Below are 14,678 nucleotides of genomic sequence, written 5' to 3'. Positions count from 1 at the left end.
CATTCATAATTGATGCCAAAGGCTTGAAATGAAACAGCGGTTACTGTCTCGACTGTATGAGGAAGAGTGAGCTAAAACTAGTATTACAATATTATAATTACTTTGGGCACAAGAACTCTGGGAGCAAACAAACCTGTCTGAGAACACCAGGCCAAAACCAGTCAAAGCACTGATTTAGAAGAGATCAAGGCCCCCGAGCAGGAGTCTGTGGGCAGCCATTCATATTTAATTTTAAAGACCAGCCTTGAACTGAGAAAGTGGTTACTGTCTCAACAAAGATGTTATTCTAACTGAAGGTCCAGACACCTCATCACCTCTACTTTGATTAAGACTGTGAGATGTGCCTAAAAGCTTAGAAAGTTGATTTTCAAACTTTTTCTCTAAAATGACCATTTTATAGTTTTTGGTTTGGTAAAATACGCATTATTCATAATGGTTGTGAAGTATATTTTTTAAAGGACAACTCTACAATAATGGATCATGATCAACCTTATAGCATGTGTGACGTAACCAGGCTTTTCAATGTAGCTGCTGTCATATTTAGTCCAAGATGTCGGCTTTAAACTGTCACTGTTCTTGTTGAATGTGTTACTGTACAATATACAAAATACAATAGGACATTTTAGGTCCAAAGCAACTTTTTATGGCCAGTGAATACCTATAGTCCTAACTCTGGTCAACTGAGATTCATCTTTGAACAGAAGCAACATTAGACTATTGATGACGAAGCAAAGTCAACTCAAGGTCCACTGACTCTCTAGTTTACTTGGTCAGATAGGAACATCAGTACTTGATGATTATGCAAAAACCTGGGTCACATTCAGTGATGCTTTTTTTTGTCAAATACCAGTGTGCTTAAAATTCTCCATTCTCACTGTATCAGCATATGGCAACGACCATGACTTGCATGTTTATGACAGAACACAAGCTCTGATCTTCTGACTGATAGTCATACGTGTCACACCCTCATCCATCACTCTGACCTCAACATACTTACTGTCCACCTCTCCACATAAAGGGGACACTGCTTTCTGCATTGGCATTGAACACTGACATTGGCCATAGATCCTGAGATGTGGAATCAAACAGTATGTTTGTAGTAGTTACTTGGGGTATTAGACAGGGGGTGGGACCAAGAATTTGCTTTAATGTTCACAAGTAAGTCTCAAGTCTTTGTACTTAGGTCCAGAGTCAAGTCCCAAGTCAAGGCTGACAGGTCCAAAGAGTTTTGAGTCCTAAACAAGTCAGATTGTAACAGTGAGTTTCCAGCCTCAATTATTTACAAAGTTACTTAGCTAATGTTAGCTAAACATGGGCTTACAAACTATGTTAATATTAATAATAGTTTTGACTAACCATTTTGCAAACTGCAGTTCAATTTTTGAAGACAACTGCGTAGTTTTTGTATGCAAACAAAATTGGAGTGAGCATTGTTTTTTCCAACTGTCAATCAGTGATGTAATGTTATTTCTTTGTACATTTCTCCTGCAACTTGACTGGATGCTTTTGCATTTGTTCAAAACAAAGGGGATGTAGGGGAATTAACTGATGACTTGTTAGAAATTAAGATCTTTGTTGATTCATGAAATGAAGTGAATTAAACTGATTCATGGATTCACACTTATTAATAACAGACTTTTTAATCTTTAGGCTTGGGGGAAGCTATCAAGTAAGTCTAAGTGAAGTCACAAATCATTCAAGTCCAAGTCAAGTTGCAGGTCTCGTTTTGATTTTGTCAACTCGTGTTGAACGCAATTTTATACCAACTTGGATGAAAGTCATGAGTGATCAAAAGCTTGAAAAGTTGAAAAGTCCCATGACAACTGAGCAAATTTCATCTGCTGATGAGGACGTCTTGAGATTGTTTTGTCAACTACTTCTTTCGAAGGTCTAGAATGAACTGTCAAACTCTACACAGAGTAGTGCTGTTTTGCTCCAGAGGAAAGTACTGTAGACAGTTTACCTTAAAAGATTAGAGCTGTAGAACTCAGAAGACAGGGAGTCAGTGAACTTAAGGAGGATGTCACAATGATGTTTACTCTTTGTAGTGTGAAATTACAGCTTTGTCTATTTCATACTGTCTGTTTCTTTTGAGGTTTTGACAGATTTATGGATTGCATTGTTTTGCATCCAGCCTGAGTGCGTTTCTTCCTGGAAGTCAGCCTGGTAAACAGACGCTGCTGGCCACATGTTGAAGTCCTGATGGTCGGATCAGTGGTGTTACAATAGCAGATGGTTGTGATGTTCTCAGTAGGGTGTTGGCTATTGGATTGTATTTGTCTCCTTCTTGGAAGCGGGCTGTCCAGAACGGAGCCAGGGGGGAGTGTGTGTTTGTTCATCATTGGGCCAAGAGTGCTGACCTCACACACACGTGCGTGGAGGGAAAAGAACGAATGCACTCACACTAAAAAGGGGTCGAAAGGCAATCTTTACATACATGCCATACATGTGCAAATAATACATGTGGATGATTATATGTTATTTTATGAAGTTTATGGAATAGTCACATTTTTAAACAGTTAAGTAAGAGGTTGATGCAACTGTACATGTTGTTGACATGTTGTTGGCATGTTTACCTGCTCCCAGCAACTGCTAGCGTAGTTCATATGTTGACTGAAGATGACGTAGATAGGCCAAATCAACAAAACAGGAAACAGGACAGGAAAAATGAGAAACGGGAAGTCCAATGTCTTGGTATAACCTAATGTACCCACGTTACTAATGTTCACATTTTATTTTCTTGTGTAATGAACGCATCAACCAAAAATTGAAAAAGGTCAAATTACAGCTTACTAGAAAGGTGTAAGTTCGCGATATTTTGTATAATTTTACATATTATTTTAATTTCATGTCATGTTTTATGTGCCACAAATGTGATTTGATTGTTTGTCTTGAGATGTTGCATCATTTTTGTCTCATTATGTCAAATTCATTTAAACTAAAGTAACGAGCCCGAAAAGAAGTTAAAAGTTGCCAGAAAAAGAAATACTCAAGCAAAGTACAGTTGCCTGAAAAATCTGTTTAAGTACTTAGTTAATTCCCACTTCTGGAAAGTCAGCACTAAGTGTATTATGAAATACGGTGTAGGCCAGCGAGTTAGACAATAGACAGACCTCCTCTGCTTAATGCCTCATTAGATGCCTGCTTGCAATTTTCCCCAATGTAGAGGGAGTCTGGACCTCTCCAAACCCATTTAACCTGTCAGAACTATCAACCTTGAGTTATTTGTCTTTCAAGTGCAGTCCCATAGCTGGTCAGATCAATGCCAGCAGGCTCGGGACTGTACAGTCAAGGTCATGGAACAGACAAGTGAAGGGCAACACCCCAAACACACCCCCTATCCACACTATCACAAACACGCACACACATTGATGGTGTCATTGTAAAACATGAGGTGTTGTCAAGGTCCCACATAGACAGCAGAAAGCACATAGCACATGTATATTTAACCCTGCTCACACTCACACACATGCACAGTGGAAGTCATCGTGAAACATGAGGTAGAGTCAAGGTCACACTCATGTTGCACATATATATATTTTATATGACAACATATTGTGTCTGTCAATAATGTCTGCAGACGTGATACCTTTTCTCTGTCTTTTAGATACACACACATACACACATACACACACTGGACAGGCTCTCTCAGATGTGTCTGGATATTTTAATTCAAGCCCAGGGCTGCTGAATTGGATTAGGCCATCTGTCTTACATGACATGCAAATTCGATTCATTTGTAGAGTGCCGTATCCTATATTTCCCTCCCCAGTGGAGGTCTAGACTGAGTAGCCCACACACACAATGCATAATTTAATCTTTTTTTTTTGTAATATCCAAAAGATCCTTTTTTTTTGGCCGTTCCTTAACTTTTCTGCCTCAAAACTCTATAAAATACAACAAAAGAATATTCATTGTTGTCTTAACTCAAGCAGTCTCACAAAACCTTTGCCTAAACGAAATAGCCTAAAACTTGGCTGCATAAACGTCTGATCTCCCCCTTCCATTCAGACAGAACTCCAGCAGCCTCGGATCTAGACGGGTCAGTCACAACCATTTATTTAATATGGGGCTGGTCCCAGTCCAGATTTGGAAAGTCACGTATCCCATGTCTGACTGCTGTGATTTGGTCCAGTCAGCAGATCCGTGTACTGCAAGCTCCTGGAACTATCAAACTTGGCAGTGCTGATCAAATAAAGATAAGGAGTCTGTTACTTCATTATGATTTCTTGCCTATAATCTTTTCAGAATTATAGTATTTTAATGCACTGTTGAGTGAAGATGAGAACATTCCCATGCTTTCAAACAAATGCTCCCAAAACTCCGGTAAAACTGAAAAACTAAGCAGCGCTGATCAAATATGGATCAAGAAGTTTTTGTTACTACATTGAATATGTTTTGCCTAAAATATTTTTAGAAATGTATTTCTGTGCACTGTTTAGCTGTAATACCAGAAAGATCGCCAAGTGGTAGACAATCTTAGAAACAGACCAAGCACCACTACAACAATGTCTTGTTTGTCTGATTGGTTTTAGGTTATGTTTCATTGCTCTGATTGGTTGTAAGTCTCTCCAGTTGTGTCCAAAGGCATTTTGGCCTCCACATGTTAATTTTCAGAAAGTAAAAATGAACTGTGACGTTCCAAACAAATTAGTCTGGTGATGACAGGATGCCAGAACCCTACTGCAAGGCAAGAATCACAGGTCTGACATATGGATTTATAAAACTGATATAGCTTATGTGTTAGCAAATTGTTCCATATTTTTACATCTAGCTGACAGAGAGCAACATTAGCATTCATTTGGAGTTTTATTTCCGATGACTCTCGAGGATCAAGTTCAATATACACTCTCGTTTTAGCCCTGTTTTGGTCACCACCAACTTCTGGAGAAATGTGTTCCTTTAGCTGCTAATAGTTCACTTTCTTCACAGGCCAGTTGCTAACTTTGTCTGTCTGTTGTTTGGTGGTCTGCAGAGACTTTTGCTGAATTGGCTGCCTGGAGCAGCTGAAAATAAATTTGCTGAAAACAGTAAGACTGAACCAAAACAGTATACATTGGGGGTTGTAAAGCAAAATTAGTCAAAAATCAAAAGATTGCAAAAATGAAATAAGCATGCAGTGACAGAGTCTTGATCCATATTTCATCACCGCTGCCTAATTTGACAGTTTTACCTGAGTTTTATGAGCCTGAGGCAGAACGCTAGACAGACCTGCTGACTGAACGCAACTGGATGGACCTACAACCAATAGCAGTGAAATGTATGACATGTAACTTTTCAAATCTGGACTGGTGATGCTTATCTGTTAAACGTCATATTAAAAAATATCCATATTAAAGAAATGGTTGTGATGCATATTTTTTTTGCATTATGTCGCCTTTGTCTCATTTTGTCTTGTCATTTTTATATTTTTACGCATTGTGCGTTGTTTTTGTCTTGTTAGGTCTTTTTTATTTGCATTAAAACTAAAGTAACAAGCCAGTTTTAAAAATGTAAGGAGTAGAAAGTACAGATATTTGTGTTAAAATGTAGGGAATAAATGTAAAAAGTTGTCAGAAAAATAAATACTCAACTAAAGTACAGATACCTGAAAAATCTACTTAAGTACAGTAACTACGTATTTGTTCAATGCTAGTTTTCCAGACTTGTCAATTTCTGATACTTGATGCTAGATGCACATTTGGGTTGCTTCCAAAATTTCTCCAGCTCTACTTTCACCTAGATTACTTGCATCATGTCCAAACCATTGCATCCATTACTTTTATCTCTCCAGACTTTGTTTGTACGCAAGTGAAACGGATGCACCATATTTTATTTACAATTCACAACAGGGCAGATTTGTTGCGCATCCATCCATTCAAGCATGTAACCTCCTCACTTATTCTACGTGCCGAATAGAAGCAAAAGAAGAACAGACTTGGCTCAGAGGTCCTCCAGAGCGGAGGAAGCAGATTGAACAGCACACTGAATTCCTCCGAGAGCCTCTGCGTACATTTGTATTATGTAAGTGGCTTCACAGTGCATGAGATAAGCCTTCAGAGATGTTATAATCAGTTTCCTGTGAAGCAATCAGCCTTTCAGCCTTGGAAAATGTTGTAACCAAGTTCCTACTTGACTGCAACCTTTACACCTTCTTCATGTTGTGAACCTGGGAAGCACTGGTATTCTTCTTATTGCTTGTAATTGTGAGGAATTATGGTTGAATTTGATTTTCAAGATTTTCCTGGATCTGAAGTTCACATGTGTTGTTACAGAAATTCATTAGGTAGGTGCTGTCAAACAGCCCCCAAACTCCCACTGATTTATTCACACACACACTCCCTATCACCACACACCAGCAGTTCAGAAGGTCGAAGCCTCTTGCGATTCATGGAAGTTTTATCTCTCTGCAGGCGTGTAGCCCGACACATTCTGTTCTCTTCAGCCGAGTCTCAGGACAAAACGACTAATTAGCTGGATCGTGATCTCATCCTGCTGCGGCCCAAAGTGCACGGGGAACACACACACACACCCTCTGTGTTGTCATGGAGATGGGGTGGTTTCAAAATAATGAAATCTCTGCTTGAGCATAACATTCAGTTGAATTTTGAGTAGCGTTCAAGGCTGATTCTGACACTTTTGTATTTGTATTGCATGGCTACAGACACATCTCTGTCATTTTACCATTTCTTTGCTGAATTGTTGAAATCTGAAAATCTTATGCAGCCCACCCAAACCTTTTATCACAATTCATATCAGCACATGACACTAATCAGCGTACGAGGCTAATTGTACAAGCAACAATATATGATACATTTTGGTGTTAATTTGACAGGTCAACAAATACTGTGGAACACCTGTTAAACTACTACTATTTTTCATGACCTTTCAATGCCCACCTGTAGGGCCTTCCCACCAGTGGTCCACAACCTATGCTTTGGGAGTCACTGTATTCCCTTTTACTCTAAAAATTGTATTCTGGTGAGGATTGAAAGTGTTTCAGACACCATTTAAACCAAAAACTATTGTATTTTTTTTTGCAACATTTAATGCAATATTGAACCCATTTATTGAGAGAACAAAAGGGGCTCGAGCACAAGTGCTGTCAAGAAGAAAACTAGAGATTTGCAAATGTGCATGTGGTTCAGCATATTAGCGTACAGTGTCACTTTTTGTAGACTTGGTTGACTTATTATTTGCAGTTTTCAGTTGCAGTTTGGTTAGGTTTAGGGACAAAACTACTTGGGTAGTTTTAGGCGCAAAACCCTTGGCAAGATTTTGAAAAAGATCATAGTTTATGGTGAAAATTGACCTTTCCACAATGTTAGAAAGGCTTTCTGGCAATTACAAGGATGCATTGTTGAGGCAGCAAGAACCAGCCAGTCACGATACAGAGACTGGTGCAAATCCTGAGAAAGTTTTGCAAATTTTGGGTTCCTGTTCAGACACGTGGAGCACACTGATCAAATCACACCTTTTAATTGACCCTTTGCTGAGCCACGTCCTCCATAGTTACTGTTGCTACATCTGTCAAGCTTTCCAGTTTGGCATTGTGCAATTTGATAACAGTGACAGATTTAAAAGTCAGTATTGACAATAACTTTTGAAACACTGGGTCTTTGATTCCATAGAGACACACAAAAACAGCTTGTCATTTCTAGCCGACAAGCTTGGATTTTGTCGGCTAAAAGTTATTATTCTTGAAATGGGGCTAGTAGTCATGGGACATATTAAAAAGTTCATATTAGTTGCTGTACTAACATTTAACCCAGGGCTAGTAGAAGTGCAGTGTGAATTGTATAGCTCTAGGCTTAGCATAACAATAATAATAATAATAATAATGTTTGTGTGAAAGGATGTTAAGTTATCCATAGGGTCATCTCTTAGCTCAGGGCTATCCTTAAATATGCAGTGTCAAAAGCCCTTTGGAGTTACAAAGATAAAAGTACAAACATGACAAATTCATTTCAATAAAGGTTGTGAATTAATCAGTGTGCTCACAAAGTTTGTTGTCCTGAAGCCCCTGATTCAGCTGCATTTTTGTGTCATTCATTGTCTCCTTAGGTTGCAGCCAGTTGTCAAACTATTTCTGTCAGAGCAAACTGTGGTGAAGTGAACTTCAATCCCCACTCGATTAAACCCGATTTACTGACTTCCACATCCGGCTCTGCTTCGTTTCTTCTTCGACCTCTCCCTGCCTTTTAACACATCCCACGTGAATGAGGGATTAGGGAATGACGGATAGGAGAGATGAGAGCTACAAGAAAGGGATGAGGGGAAGACAGCTTCGACTGTTTCCATTAGCGATGACGGACGAAACTGAAAGAGCATCTTCTGTCTCCCTCGCACTTATGTAATGCACTCAGACACACTTTTTGATCTGCATTAGAGGCTGCAGTTTGCCAGTAACTTTGCCATCCTCTGCAGTGTATGCGCCACGGTGATATAGTGCAGGTGGAAGGAAGAATATAAAATGGTTCGGTTTGCAGTCACTTTTAAAAGGATGTAATACGTTCTGGTTGTGTTAGCTCCATAAATGATGGATGGGCTTCCACTTGAGCTGATATGGGCTCAGCTGCTGAGCTGCTTAAACAACCAAGTTGATATACAGTAAGAAGAGAAGTCTATGTGCCAACTGGCAGCGCAGGTATAAATATACAGGGAATGAAAGACGAGCTAATGGGAAGTCGCAATCAGGTCTCTGAGTGAGGATTTCTGTCTCCATCTCTTCCAGAGATCGATTTCTCTTTCTGTGTAGCAGAGCCCAGTCTAGACTCAAGTCATCTGAAACAAGTCAGAGTCAAGTCTCAAGTACTTTGAAAAAAGTCCAAGTCAGATCTCAAGTTTGTCAGAACAAGACTCCAGTTTATGTTATTTTAGACAAGTCAAGTCTAAAGTTCAAAGTTAGTTTCATGTCATTCAAGCCAATTGCAAGTCTTAAACATTATAAGTCATATCTCAACTTATGCAAGACAAGCACAAGGCAGTCTCCATGTCTTAAATTATATTTAAAGATAAGTTCTGGGTGCCCCTATAGCTCAGTCGGTAGGGCGTGCGCACCATGTATTGAGGCTGTTAGTCCTCTGCAGCGGCCGCTGGTTCGAATCCCGCCTGCGGCTCATTTGCTGCATGTCTTCCCCTGTCTCTTCACCCCCCTTTCCTGTCATACCTTCAGCTGTCACTGTCAATAAAGGCAAAAGTGCCAAAAAAATAACCTTTAAAAAAAAAAAAAAAAAAAAAAAAGATAAGTTCAAGTCTTAGATCTATCAGAGCAAGTCCCAAGTCAAGTCTCAGGTAAGGTGCAAGTCAAATCTCACCTCATTTGAGACAAGTATATGTAATTCAGTCAAGTCAAGTAAGTAAAGATGAGTGCAAAGTCATTCAAGTCTCAAGTGTAATCTCAAGTCCTTCTAGATAAGTCCAAGTCAAGAGTCAAGTGTGTCAGAGAAATCTCAAGCCAAGTTCAAAGTCTGTCAGAAAAAGTCTCAACTTATTCAAGACAAGTAAAAGTCAATCCCAGCGTTATTTCGATATTTCAAGGGAAGTCCAAGTCAAGTCTCAAGTCTGTCAGAAGAAGAATCAAGATCTGTCAAAGTTAGTCTTGAGTCATTTGAGACAAGTAAGTCGGTTCTCAAGTCTATCAGAGCAAGTCTCAAGTAAAGGCTCAAGTCATTGTATACATGGAAACTCTAAAGTCTGTCAAAGGTAGTCTCCAGTCTTTCAAGACAATTACAAGTCTGTTCGCAAGTCTGTTAAACCAGCTTTTAAGTCAGGTCCCAGGTCTGATAAAGCAAGGTGCAAGTCAGTGCTCAACTCATTCATACTGACAAAAGAGCCCTTAGGAATCCCCACTTTTTCTGGTTGCACTTTATCCATCCATCCATCCATCCATCCATCCATCCATCCATCCATCCATCCATCCATCCATTCATCCATCTTTCCACTCTTCTTGTGTTTACTCCATCAGCCCAGAGCATTATCTCACTCTAGACAGATTGCCAGACATCTGAACCGGATGTAAGGGAGCCGGTAGCAGCCGCTGGAAAGTATTTCGTCCACTTCCTGAGAAAACATTCCTGCTCATATTGTTGTGGTTGTTTTATTAGAATGCTCCTACCCCTGTGAAGGCTTGATGAAAAGAAAAAGAAACGGTGCAAATACTGGATAAAGGTTATCCAACATGCTGGTCAAAGTTTTTATAAGGCGATAAAAGGGTGGGAGAGTCGGATTGTTACGCAACCAATAGGAAAATTTTGAAGTTTCCACTTACTGCATAAGAATTCAGGCAATGTTGTAAACCTTGCAACTTCTACATGAGTGCACTGTATGTCAGTGGATGTTCTCAGTCACTTTTAAATTCCCCTAATCCCTCTAGGCACAAGCTTGATCTCACACATGCATTTAACAGTCGTGCAGCATCACAGCAAGGAATTACCTCTACCACTGGAGAAAATGGAACGCTACAAAACGCCCACAACTTAGCTTCAACTCGAGGATTTGTGCTTTCTTTAAAGTGAAGGAACACATTTCGTGCTGTTTTATGTACTGTAAGCAAACCTCAGATTGAAACAAGTACATCCAACAATGAAGTGCAACCATCATAGGTTTCCGATGTTGATGAAAGTGAAATAAACATAGTCAGCAGCTGCAGCAGCAGCCGTGGCTGTGACTCCCAGCTCATGGAGGCCTAAAAGCCCAGAGGAAAGGAAAAATTCAAAATGAGATCTAGTCTTTGTCAACTCAGTCTCCTCAGCATCCTGCTGTGCAAAATAGTTTGTTTTAATTTTATTTCTATTATTTTTTTATGTATTCAATCAAGTAGTTAATAGCCAATGTCAGCAAAATGCTAGCTAATAATTCATGTAGATTAGCTAGCTAATGTTAGCTAATGTCAGCAAAACTCTAGTTACCTAGCTGTCAAATGATTGATGTAGATTAGCCAACTAGTTAGCTAGCATTTTGCTGACATTGGCTAACTTAAGATGTTAATGTGTCATGTTTTAAGGTCCCCCAGCAATATCTTTCAACCATCTTCAAAATCTGTTTTTCTTTTCAAGACAGAGGAGCCTAGAACTTGGCGTATCTGAATGCAAGACAGGACATTAGACAGTTGACTAAGGTACCAAGCTTGCTCAGTGGTTATTGGAGCACAGAGCAAAAAGAGGCAGGACTTAGGAGGGGTCATTTGTACACCCCAAAGTACATTCTGTCATCCACTTTGTTTGCAAAGTTGCGAAGGTTCTGGTGACATCCATTGAGCTTCAGTGGACAGAAGTTTGACGTGGGTTGGACTTCTGGTTGGAACGTTAATTGTTATGTCCAGGATCTTGGACATGAGTTTGCACTGAGACCTTAATGAGAGCTTAGAAACCCACCGGCACTGCTGCAACAGTGCGCCTATTCTGCAGAATGTGTGTGAGTTTGTATAATGTGTTGTGTGTGCGTGATTTCATCCATGTTCTGTGTACATGTGTCATCTCATACCTTCCCACATTCCTACATGAATAATGTGTGTGCGTGTGTGTGTCCTGAAAAGCTTGTTATGTCTGTGTGATCTCACCCACACACCGCCAATGTGTCTTACCTCATACTTTTCACACATCCCTGCAAGTTTGTAACAGTGTGTGTTTGTGTGTGTGTGCATGTGTGTGTATCTGTACAGTGAGACGTCCCGGGGCACGACACCGAGCAGCGCAAACATCCCTCATTTATCTTTCCTGTCGGTTTTTCCAAAAAGAAAGAATGGAGGGAAAAGAAAGCAGGGGTATTGTTTTTGCTAAAGGAGTGGAAAAATAGAGCGAGGTCTCCCCTGAGGGTGTGGCTGGTCTGTGATGTCATGCGGTTGCCATGGTTACTGTGTGTAATCATTGTGTGTGCATTAGAGGAGACGGTCATTTGGAGTTCCTGTCATGTATTGTTAAGGGCTAGACAAACAGACAAAGTGCAGTCTTTACACACACACACACACACACACACACACACACACACACACACACACACACGTTAATAGTACACCCAGTCTGACAGTGTGATGTTATTGGCTCTTAAAGCTTGTGGAGGAATACAATCAGACGTGTCAAACTGGCTCTGTACACCACAAAGCCTCTTCTTCTTAATACTTTTCAAATAAAAGTCTATTAATAGGTGTGTTTGTGTGTGTTTGTGTGTGTACACTCACTCAACTAAAAAGTTTATTGTAAACACCTTGGACACAAAACTTAATGTGCAAATTAAATAATGTTGAACTGGTTCAACTTAAAAATGCAAGTTAAATGAACTCTGGTTGAACAATTATTAGTGTACTGTAGTGTAGTGTAGCATAGTGTAGTAGCATAGCATAACATAGCATAGTAGAGCATAGCGTAGCATAGCATAGTATAGCATTTTGTAGCATGGCAGAGCTATTAGCTATGCTATTAGCTCTGTGAGGCTGTACTTAGTTACATTAGTGCATTGAGATAAATGCTAATGTTAGCATGCCATCACCCTCACAATGACAATCGTCTGTACTGAATATCAGTCCATTCCATAGTTTTTGAAATGTTCCACACAAACCAAAATTATCAACCTCATGGTGGCGCTAGAGGAAAAGTCAGGCTATCACCAAAGTCATTAAAACACATCATGGGAATCCATCTGGTCATTGTTGTTGTTGGGATATTTCAGCTTGGTCCAAAGTGGTGGACTGACCAACATTGTAGTCCCTACTTGAGGATCTTAAAAGTTCTTGCTTTTAAATGTGTTCTGTTATAAATTTTATCTAATCTGTCACTCTTCTTTTCTCCCTTCTTCTGCCCACCCTTCCCTGTTCCCATTCTTTTCCCTCTCTTCTTATCTTATATCCTTTTGCCCCTCCCCACTCCCTCTCTTCGTCTCTCTTGTATTGCAGTATGTGGTTGTGAGCTGGCCCAGGGAGGCTTCTTCGTGCGGCAGGGTGAATACATCTGTACTCTGGACTACCAGCGACTGTATGGGACTCGCTGCTTCAGCTGCCAGGACTTCATTGAGGGGGAGGTGGTGTCCGCCCTGGGCAAGACTTACCACCCCCGCTGCTTCGTCTGCGCCTCCTGCAAGTAAGAACCAGGATGTGGGAAACAGGCTCCCAAACCATATTTAATTCACTTATGAACTGACTGCAGCTACAGTTGTCTCCTTTCACCCTTAAACCCCTAAGTCAACATGGACAAGAAGTCTTTAACGTGCACCAAAATGGAAATTTAAATATCTGTAATTCCATGGTTACTAAGCAAACACCATCAATGAATATCACATGATGATTGAAACCAGAACAGTTACTAAACTGACTTTGAATTGACATTGTTTTGTCAGCTGTCCGACTTTAAACCACAGTGTTACTTGAAACCTAAACTTTAGGACTTGATTTGGGACATGTCCTTGAAAATCTATGCTCATCAATACAACCCTGACACAACCTTTTAGCACAAATTTGAAATAGTGTATTGTCTCCTTGACTCCATTGACTCCTAAAAAGATAAGTGTCTAGCACAGCTCATACTCAAGGGCAATTCATAGAAAATTATATAATACTTTAAAAAAAACATCAAATAAGAAATACAGATATTAGTTATTAGATTAGATTATATGGTTGTTCAGGATGGGAATGAAAAATGGATCATGGTTTTAAATGCTTAAAGTTCAGTGGCAGTGGAGAAGATAAAGATTTTAACCTGGATTTGAAGGTATTGAAAGCCTCATATCTTCTGTTAAGTTCGTTCCAGCATTTTGATGCATACTAGGTATGACCAGATGTGTGGAGGTAAGGAAGTAGGCAGCGTTTGAACTTTTCTTTCTCCAATACCAATTTATTTGTCACAACATCTCATACTGATACACAGGACACCCTTTAGCATCTTGTGAAACTATTGCAGTTTGGTTTGGTTTAGCCAAAAAAACTACTAAGTTCGGTTTAGGAAAAGCTTGTGGACTGAAATGTAATATGTACGTTACGTCAAGTCAAGTCAAGTAAAGTCAAATCAAGTCACATTACGTTACATTATGTCAAGTTACATTACATGACAGTTGACATGACAACATTTCAATTTTGTTAGCACTGTCACAGTATCAGTCATTTATTAAGAGTAATCAAACTCGATTAGGGTAAGGAAAAGATCATGGTGTGGGAGAAACTATGTTGTATTGCATTCAGTATGTTGCATGTCATAACTGACATGACCACAAATATTGTTTTTGTGGTCAAAGTCACAGTGCTGTATTGATCATCACTATTAGGAGTAATTTAGCTTGTGTCTTTCACTCTCACTGTTACCTATAGTGAAACACACAGAAATACACATATTAGATTATTAGGTTAAGGCAACAAAACAACTTGATTAGGTTTAGGAAAAGATCAAGAAAAGATCATTTGTAATGTTATGTTACTTTGCGTTGCGAGGTGTGGCGTTGTGTTGTGTTACGATGCGTTATAGTTGATGTGACCACAAATCCACAATGTCAGACTGCTATATTAATCATCTATAATTCATTAAGAGTAATCTGACTCTGTCTTTCACTCTCACTGTTTTGTAGAGAAAATTCAAACATCCCCACGTCTATCTCAATATCCATGTTTAATGTTTAGAATAATGTTTTCCATTCAACAATAACCCTAACCCCAACAGAACTCTTAACCCTAACTCTTGTTCAAAGCACTTTATAACAGTGTGTCCTCCAGTCATTAT

The 14,678-nt window shown here is 39.5% G+C and overlaps 1 protein-coding gene across 11 annotated transcripts in view; it reads left to right on the top strand.

Moving 5' to 3' along the window:
- ablim2 (actin binding LIM protein family, member 2) overlaps nucleotides 1-14,678 on the top strand; it is a 127,458-nt gene that overhangs the window by 59,107 nt on the left and 53,673 nt on the right. For all 11 annotated transcript variants that reach the window (XM_084711577.1, XM_084711575.1, XM_084711574.1 and 8 more), the window contains exon 3: nucleotides 12,869-13,052. In XM_084711577.1, the coding sequence (XP_084567703.1) occupies nucleotides 12,869-13,052 (184 nt within the window). The remainder of the gene's footprint in view (nucleotides 1-12,868; nucleotides 13,053-14,678) is intronic.

The sequence above is a fragment of the Lutjanus erythropterus genome, chromosome 23 (genome assembly GCF_056507025.1).
Source record: "Lutjanus erythropterus isolate fLutEry1 chromosome 23, fLutEry1.hap2, whole genome shotgun sequence".
NCBI classification, from domain to species: domain Eukaryota; kingdom Metazoa; phylum Chordata; class Actinopteri; order Lutjaniformes; family Lutjanidae; genus Lutjanus; species Lutjanus erythropterus.
Note: the sequence above shows the minus strand (reverse complement) of the source record. Positions and strands in the feature narration are given on the sequence as shown.